The 9,433-nt window shown below is 38.7% G+C and overlaps 1 protein-coding gene across 10 annotated transcripts in view; it reads left to right on the forward strand.

The window, feature by feature from the left end:
• LOC109567899 (putative ankyrin repeat domain-containing protein 19) overlaps positions 1-4,505 on the forward strand; it is a 55,387-nt gene extending 50,882 nt beyond the window's left edge. For 6 of the 10 annotated variants that reach the window (XR_011570310.1, XR_011570311.1, XM_070801966.1 and 3 more), the window contains 3 exons: positions 410-515; positions 2,004-2,141; positions 4,118-4,505. Coding sequence is in view for 6 of the 10 variants with exons in the window: in XM_070801967.1 (XP_070658068.1) it covers positions 410-511 (102 nt within the window). In the remaining 4 variants the exon portion in view is untranslated. The remainder of the gene's footprint in view (positions 1-409; positions 516-2,003; positions 2,142-4,117) is intronic. The other 4 variants (XM_070801973.1, XM_070801968.1, XM_070801974.1 and 1 more) reach the window with 2 other exon arrangements.
• Positions 4,506-9,433: the final 4,928 nt, after the last annotated feature.

A 9,433-nucleotide genomic window follows, 5' to 3' on the forward strand; every position in this document is an offset into this window, starting at 1 on the left:
GTTTCTTTCTTTGCATGTTCATGTAGAGAATAATATTCCCACTGGAATGTCTGTAAACCTTTTGAGTTTACTCATGGTCATCCTTGGGTAGGTTATGCATGCTACAGATAGTATTATATATTTCTGCCTCAGCATTGTCCCTAAAATATGCAATTGATACAGTAGCTAAATGATACCCACACCCCCTGCATTGGGAGCTTAACACTTAGCCACTGGACCACCAGGGAAGGCCCAGAGGAGGAGCAGATTAAAGAGAAAGAAGGTGCACAGGGTGATGAGGAGGAGGGGGCCTCTTTCATTTACTTTCTGGTTTTTATTTTTAAGTTCGGAGAATCTATTACATGATTTTAATTTCAATTTAGAAATAGGTTAACTATGTACATTAGAAAGGGTTTTCCCTGTTTTACAGGATGATCTGACACCACTGTTACTTGCTATACATGAAAGAAGAGGGCAAATGGTGGAGGTTTTAGTGAAGAAAGAAGCAAATATACATCGGTTGATAAGATGAAAAGGTACCGTTGTTCTTTTTCTTTTAAAAACCCTTAGTGCTGTTCTAGGATCATGAAAATATCAAGATTAAATGAATAAGAGGATTCATTTGTGATCAACACATCATCACTTAGGTAGAAAGTCAGTTATTCTGACTGGGAATCAGGAACAATATATAGCAAGAATGTATAGCAGGATTCATATTCCTTTATAATATTGACTGATCTCATATGCAACCTGTTTGGTTGATCTTGTAATCGCTGAGGGAGTTGAAATTAGTTTTATTGGTTTAATGAAATATGGAGTCTGCTTTTTAGTTTACCTCATGACAGTATTGAGTTTCTTAATTCTTTTAAAAGAATTCTTTAACCTCTACTTTATATGTATGTATTTTTAAAAGATGCATAGTAAACCTAAAAGACTTGATTTTGTCTTTTGGATAACTCTTGGCTTTAAATTACTTTGTTTAAAGAATGCTGATGTTATTAGGTTTCAAAAGAGTCAGATATAACATAGCGACTAAATAACAACAGCCACAAAAAGGTGATTATGACTCACGGTCACCAGATCCTGTGGACTCATCAGGTTTTATCCTTTCTCATTTTAGTACATTTTGATATTTTCATTTTTAATGCAGGTAGAAGGAAGAAAGATAGCTTTGATTGGATAAAAGCTTTAACAAAGACAAGTCAGAGGTGGACAATACAGATGAAAATGATGGGCTTTAGATTCAAACTAGGTTCAATTCCTAGGTTTCCTACCAATTAGGGTTATTTATCATTAGCAAATAAGTTTCCTAATATGAAAGGCAAATAGTAATGCATCTTTCAAAGGTGCCTATGTGTAAGAAAGATTTTATATATAGTATTTCATTTTCAGTGCCTAGCACATGCTTGTCCACATCATGAACTGCCACCATGACTATTTACATTCCCATTATTATCAATATTTTTGAATGAATCGTGCAAGTAGCCTTTCCTAGTCAACCTCTAGCTGACTTTGAAGCTGAATGTATCAGACTAAGGAGGAAATGGGGAATTCATCCCTTAAATAGTCACCTGCCTCAGATAAGTGACCTCAGCATGATTTCTTGTCCATCAAGGACTTTATTATTATTTTTAAAAAACATTTATTTATTTGGCTGCGTGGGGTCCTAGTTGTGGGAACTCTTAGTTGCAGCCTATGGGATCCAGTTCCATGACCAGGGATGGAACCTGGGCCCTCTGCATTGGGAGCCTGGTGTCTTACCCCCTGGCCCACCAGGGAAGTCCCCATCAGGGACTTATGAAATAGTAAGTGCTGCTGCCTGGCATCCCAGTGGGACAGGAGGCTTCTTTTCTGTCCCTTCATTTTAGCCTTGGAGGTAATTTACAAAGATGAACACTTGAGCCTGTAAATGGTCCATTCTTCATGAAAGGGCAAGGCGTTCACTTGGTAAAGCATATCAAATTAACTGTGTAAGTAAGTTAACTCAACTTCCTGAGGCTGAAGTCATCTCTCTGTTGTTTTAGAACAGCCCTCATGCTTGCTGTCAAGTATGAATCAGCAAATGTTGTCAGACTTCTTCTGCAGCAAGGTGTTGACATCTTTTCTCAAGATGTTTTTGGATGGACTGCAGAAGAATATGCTGTTATTAGTGGTTTTAATATGTAAGTGTTCACATTAAAATGCCAGTTCTCACTAAACTGCAGCCAAAAATAATTTTAACTGTTACTTGCTACGTGACCAGTGAGAGTTCCAGTTTGGTGTAGGCAGTTTGGAGAAAGGTGCTGAGATGTTCCCCCTCAAGAGCTGAAAGCCAAGCAAAGGCCAATTAGTGACTCTTGGCTGTGGGCTCGGAGTGCTTTATCTCAGGACATGTAGACCTTGATCCTTAGAAAGGTTGACATTAGCCATTTCATTCCAAGTGTGACCTCTCAGTATGGGGTATGAACACTGTCACACTTGTGATATTTCTAACTAGTTCCTTGGGTTTTGAAATATTTAGTTCAGCAGCAAATCCTGTGTTTTCCCTTGAGGACTTGCCTCTCTATACGCTTCCGCTTGAATTTTCCAAGAACCCCGTAGATTCCCTAAGATCAATGAGACAGTCCTCTTCCACAAGTCATTTGAGGGGAGAAAATAGTTCCTTCTCACCATTCTGTTGCTTGCATTGATTCTACTGCTGCAGCACTGCTGCTACAGCTGGTCTTGACAGGGTCTGCTTGGCAGCTGGATCTGGAGTCTGGATGTGGCTCTATAAAGACCTTTAATAAAATCATTTTAAAAGGAAAAAAAAACTCATCCTGTAGTGGGCTCACGATTGACCTTTGCTCTGGAACTTTAAGGTGATGCACACGTAGACTTCAGAGTGAGAGCTCCTTTGTGGTCATACATATGCTTGTCGCTCAGTCACTGTTGCAAAGCACCAGCACCCAGTTCGGGCAGCTGGGCCGCCTAGCTTCCCCCCTCAGTCAGAGACCTTATGTGGAGCCCATGTGTAGGCCTAGATCTTCACGATGAGGTGCCCTTGAGGCTCTTATTTATGTTTTCTGCTAGCAGATGTCAGGGGGGACCATTTTAGGCTGTCAGAGAGGGTCAAGTGCTCCTGCAGGGATTGAGCGGACTTCCCTTTCTCCTTTGTATCTAGACTTGAACCTCAAGGCAGCTTTCTGTCCTGTGGGGGCACCTTTTCTTAGGTCACAGGTTCCCTGTCATCCTTCCCAGAGTAGTGGGTGCCAGCTTGCCTGAGATTCCCTAATTATGCTTGGCCCCTCATGGGATCTGTTTCCTGGAATAATGAAAATCTTCCAATGGATTCCTATCCGCCTCTACCTTAAATGTTTTCAGAATCTGCCCCATAAGGAACCCATTTCAGCAGAAATCCCTAAATCTCAAGTATTTGAGATACTTTTTTTGAGATACGGAATTGAGAGAGATAAGCCCTGTCTAGAGGTTGCCAGTGTCCACTGTAAGAGTAGGGATGTGTCTTCAAGTGAACTGGAGAGGGACATGGAGATTAAACCTCATTGTCAGAAAGATCTGCTGGTTCAGAGTCTGAGCAGGTAGAGAAGGAAGAGTAGTGGTCCAGGCCAGGTCTTGATTGTGATTAGCTCTTGGTGTGATTAGCTGCAATGATGGGGGATCGTTATGTTCTCTAATGTAGTGAATGCATGTGTTATAAATAAATTTAGGTACACATTATTTCAGAGCTGAGATTCTCTGTATTACAAACCACAGAGAACAGCTGATCACCAGAATTAATAACAGTTTCATGCAACACCTGAATGTTAAACGTATGAAAAAGCGCACATCGGGTTTTACTTGGAAAGTAGTTCCAGCAATAAAGTTCAAGAACAAATTATTTCATTCTTTGACTGTTTCGGCAAGCATTTGCTGGGTATATTATCTTATTAAATCCTCTTAATCCTCTTGTGAAATCAGGCAGTAAGATCCCAGTTGTGTAGAGGAAGACTGTGAACTGAAGAGAAGCAAATCCTGCGGAAACAAAGTGCAGTTGGTTATAGAGCTAGGATTTGCAAGCTCGAGAGAGTTTTCATATGCCAAGCTAAATCTAGTTAGTTATTGGAGCTGTACTGCCCTGAGCTCAAGACTACTTCATCTTCCTTTTCTTTCTTTCTGCAAGGAGATCCAACCAGTCCATCCTAAAGGAAATCAGTCCTGAATATTCTTGCAAGGACTGATGTGGAAGCTGAAGCTCCAATACTTTGGCCATCTTGTGTGAAGAACCGACTCATTGGAAAATACCGATTCTGGGAAAGTTTGAAGGCGGGAGGAGATGGGGACAACAGAGGATGAGATGGTTGGATGGCATCACCAACTCAATGGACATGCATTTGTAAAACCTTCAGGAGTTGCTGATGGACAGGAAAGCCTGGCATACTTCAGACCATGGGATTGCAAAGAGTCACACACAACTGAGCAACTGAACTGAACTGATGTTGATATTTTCATAAAATTTGAAAAACAGTGTAGATGCATGAAAATATATGAATAAAATTATATGAAACAGAGGCTTTGCTCATAGTATATCCTTAAGAATACTGATATATTACTGATCTATTGTATATAAATTCTAAATATGTGTGTTTCTCCATATACCTTATTATACTTATTTTTTTTTTTCTGTAAAGTTTGTTCTTGACTAGGAATGTCTCACTTTTTCCTTCTTCCTCCTCTACTTTTTAAAATTTTTTTTCTTTTTAATATTTACTGTTAACCTAATTTTTCCTTGCAGAACACATTTCTTCAGGGTCTGTTCTTTCAGTCCATCTCTCTCTGCCTCTATTGTGAACATGTTTGCTTATGGCTTTCTGTTTAGAGTGTTTGTGGCTTTCTTCATGATGCTTGCCCTACTGCTTTACCCTTGTTTTTTTCCCTGTTTCTTAGAAGGAGCTGATTTTTTTCCCTGTTTCATTGGCCTCTAGCTGTTTGACAAACAGAACAGAAGTAGCTTATCCTGTTTGCAGTTCTAGCCCATCTAAATAAGGTTCTGCTAAAACCTAAACTTTCATATTTCCCTTCCCAAGTGATAATCCATGTATATATTAATCATGGAAGCAAATTTCAAAATATAGCAATTAATTTACATGTCTTAGTTTTTCAATAGTGCTCTAAACTACCGGGGATAAATTATTACTCTAGAACATTTTGGTAGAGAAAGTAATCTAGTGGGTGTCCTAGTATTTGTATTGCAGTCAATTAGGGGTAAAGAGAGGAGCATCTGGGGCTTCTGATGTCATCTGTCATAATCCTTTCCCCATGAGCAGGTCAGTCAGTGGCAGAAATGGGATTTGAATCCACATCTGAATGACTCCAGAGCCTGTACTCTTTGTGTTAGATCATAGAGGAATGGGGGATGTTATAATTCTTTTTTTCAGGTTGATACTTGTTATATTCTTCAAGCTCTTATTTTCTTTTCCAGCATGTCCTGAAACCAAAGTTAACAAAGCTAATGAAGGCTTCTCAGCAATCCAAGAGAAACAGTAAGTTATTTGAAGACTGTCCTCCTGGTGTTATTCCTTGATTTGAAATGACACATGTTCTCATGTACTCTCTCCTGTTTTCACTATAGTAGATGCAAAATGTGGCATTTTGAGACCAGAGAGTATAGCTTTCTCTGAGGACAATAATTCTGATAGTAACATTGAAGATGTGGTTGAAACATTTCCCAAACCATCACCCTGGTGTGAGGGCATCTGTCATCCTTCCTTCCCATCGCCTAAGCCTGTTCCAAAACTTCTCAAGTCTGTAGCAGGCCTCGGTCGTACAAAGGGATGTCGTTCTGTTTGTAACTCTTCTTTCCCTGTACTTTTTCACATACCATCCCCCTGATCCTTATGATGACAAAAAGGATCCCACCACAGAAATAGAAGCCCTCAAAGTCACGATACGAAATGGTGTGATAATAAGAGGCATACAAGTGCATGATTCAGATTTATAAAGATTGGCATACTAAGTATGCCCTTATTAAAGAAAAGAATTACAGAGCACTCAGGAAAAACAGCTAGATGAATAGGAAGATGGGGAGGAGGATGAAGGGGAAGAATTCCTTTAAGAAGGACAAGATGAATATAAGATGAAATGAGGGTGAAGATGAGGCAGATTATTATACAAACAACAGAAATAGTGGGGGTCAGTCAGACCAGGAACTCTATATGATAAATATGCGAGAAATTATTCCAATTTCAACGTAAGAGAGAGTGAGGTCATGAAAAAACAATGCTCATACACTTTTGAATGACATATAGCTGATTTTTATGAAAAACTGAAAGAAAACATGTTCCTTATTTTTTTGGTGATTGTTTTTGATGATGGTGGTGGTTCTTGTTTTTCCCTTCAGTTGACATGTAGTCAGTTTAACACATTGTGTAAGTTTCAGGTGTACAGCAACGTGATTTGTTTACACTTGTGTGTGTATATATGTTTTTTGAACATAGTTCCCTCTGGAAGTTCATTTAAATTTGAAGTGATTTCTCATTTTAAAGAAATTCTCACTTTGAAATTAATGAAGTGATGTCTTCTATTTAACCTAGTAAAACTTTCATTTAGAGACAATTCAAAATGAGCCCTGTTTTAGGCCTTCGGAGACGTATTATGAATTAAGTATTTTTGGCCCTTCTGTTTCTTGTGGTTTCTAACTTCAGTTCAGTTCAGTCGCTCAGTCGTGTCCGACGCTAGACACTTAATGTACTTACCTAATTTATCTTACTGTTTGCTATAACCTTGGTGGGTGTTTTAAATCTTTCTGACAATAAAGAGGAAACAAATAAGCATTTTATCTATTCTTTTTACTAAAATTATAATTTATAATTTTGTAAATGAAATTCTTAATCTCTCTTCATTGAGAAAATTTTCAGCTGCAACAATCTAAAAGAAGAAATGTAGAACTATATTTTTTCCTCTAGAGATTCTGATTTCTTTTTTCCAAATGTCAGCAAATAATGGGTAATTACATACATTAAATGAATGAAATCATGATTTATGCTTTTTTCTTATATAGACTACTTGTTATTATGAAATCATAAGGAAAAAAAATTACCACCAGAGTTTATAAAATTTCTGTGGAAGATATTTTTTCTTTTAAAAATATCTCCAGCAACATGTACATTCCATGTTATTTTCAAGAAACTTTATTAATTTCAGTATTTATAGGTGTTAAATTACCATGTCAATTCTCTGTTATACATGTGAAACTGACATGTAAATTCTTCCATATTGAAAAGTTAGTCATTGTGGTTACTTGATTTTTTTCATTTGTTTTTTCTTTCCCGATGTGAATATTGAGTCCTGCTTGATCATCGTAAATGTATTTGAAAACTTTTAAACTTCCAACTTGGATAATCATAGTTTTACTCCTTTTTTTATATCTAGATCATTGCTTTAATCTTTACCTGCCATTCCAGAAGACAGATAAGAAGTTAGAGTCGTTAGTGTACTGTTTACTGGGAAAGAAGCAGTAAACCATGTGAATGTTCAAATAGGGTTGTAGAAAATTCATTTATTCTTAATTGAAGGATAATTGCTTTCTGGAATTTTGTTGTGTTCTGTCAAACATCAACAAGAATCAGCCATAGGTACACCCATGTCCCCTCCCTCCCAAACCCCCCTCCAATCTCCCTCTCCATCGCACCCTTCTAGATTGTTGCAGAGCCCCTCTTTGAGTTCCCTGAGTGATAGAGCAAATTCCCATTGGTTACCTATTTTACATATGGAATTGTAAGTTTCCATGTTACTCTTTCCATCCATCTCACCCTGTCCCCTCTTCCCCTTCCCCCATGTCTCTAAGTCGTTCTCTCTCTCTGTTTCTCCATTGCTGCCCTGCAAATAAATTCATCAATACCATCTTTCTAGATTCCATACACGTGCGTTAGTATATGATATTTATATTTCTCTTTCTGACTTAATTCACTCTGTATAATAGGCTCTAGGTTCATCCACCTCAATAGAACTGACTCAAATGCGTTCCTTTTTACAGCTGAGTAATGTTCCTTTGTCTATATGTACCACCACATCTTCATCCATTCATCTCTCAGTGGCCATCTAGGTTGCTTCCATGTTCTAGCTATGATAAACAGCACTGCAGTGAACATCAGGGTGCATGTGTCTTTTTCCATTTTGGTTTCCTCGGGGTGTACTCCTGGGAGTGGGATTCCTGGGGCATATGGTGGTTTTATTCCTAGTTTCTTAAGGAAGCTGCATACCGTCTTCCATAGTGGTTGTATCAATTTACCTTGCCACCAGCAGTGCAAGAGGGTTCCCTTTCCCCTACACCCTCTCCAGCATTCATTGTTTGTAGACTTTCTGATGATGGCCATTCTGACTGGTGTGAGGTGGTATCTCGTTGTGGCTGAGTAGTGAAGAATCTGCCTACAGTGGGAGACCTGGGTTTGATCCCGGAGTTGGGAAGGAGGGCATGGCAACCTACTCCAGTATTCTTTCCTGGAGAATCCAATGGAAAAGGGAGCCTGGCAGGCTTCAGTCCGTAGGGTCACACAGAGTCAGACATGACTGAAGCGACTAAGCAGCAGCAGCAGCAGCAGACTTTTGGATGGTGGCCATTCTGACTGGTGTGAGATGGTATCTCATTGTAGCTTTGATTTTCATTTGTATTGTGGTTTTTTACCACATCCATGTTGATAAGATAGTGCTTGAAGCTTGAATGTATTACTACATTTGGATTGTCAGGTTGATGTGCAAGGAACATTTCAAAAGAAGCAAAAAATGGGAAATAGTAATAAATATGTGGGGCTTTAATAACAGCATTTACCTTTAGTGATATTTTAGTAAGTACAAACTGTTTTGCATAGCTTAAGTAGCACGTGCAGAGTACCTTTATGGCCGCTGTACTTGAAGTAACATAAAGTAACGGTGCTCTGTTTGAAGGTGGCAGCTATGGAAGGAGATAAGAAGGACCTGGTCTCTTAGATGTGGCAGCCACTGCTTGGTGATGCAGCACCCTGTTTGAATTCAGCATCCTGGTTCTGTTACATAGCAACTGTGGGATCTTGGCAAAACCTGTCTTAACCAGGTTAAATGTAGGTTATTTCTTCAAAGGGATTAGGGACTCTTCATGCAACTCATTGTTATCATTCATTCTAGCAGAGTATCTCTGAGATCCTTCCAGAGAAGTATGTGGATCATTTACCTGGAACTGCCAGTCAAAGAGGAAAGAAGACATTAAATGGACAAATAGAAGGTAAGAACTGTGTTTTACAGAAAAATCATTTGACAGAACATTGATTGAAAATGGGAATGCTGATACATTCTAATAGGCAAAGAAAATCACCTGTTGGATGGGTAGTGAGAAAAAAGATGAGAAAAGGAGGGCAATTATGCATCTTATCATGTGTCTACCACAGATTACATTGAGAGTCCAGTTTAAAGAGCTAAATTATTAGTTCTTAGACTTACTTCGCGGTCCAGTGTTTAAGACTTTGTC

The sequence above is a fragment of the Bos indicus genome, chromosome 13 (assembly GCF_029378745.1).
Source record: "Bos indicus isolate NIAB-ARS_2022 breed Sahiwal x Tharparkar chromosome 13, NIAB-ARS_B.indTharparkar_mat_pri_1.0, whole genome shotgun sequence".
NCBI lineage: Eukaryota > Metazoa > Chordata > Mammalia > Artiodactyla > Bovidae > Bos > Bos indicus.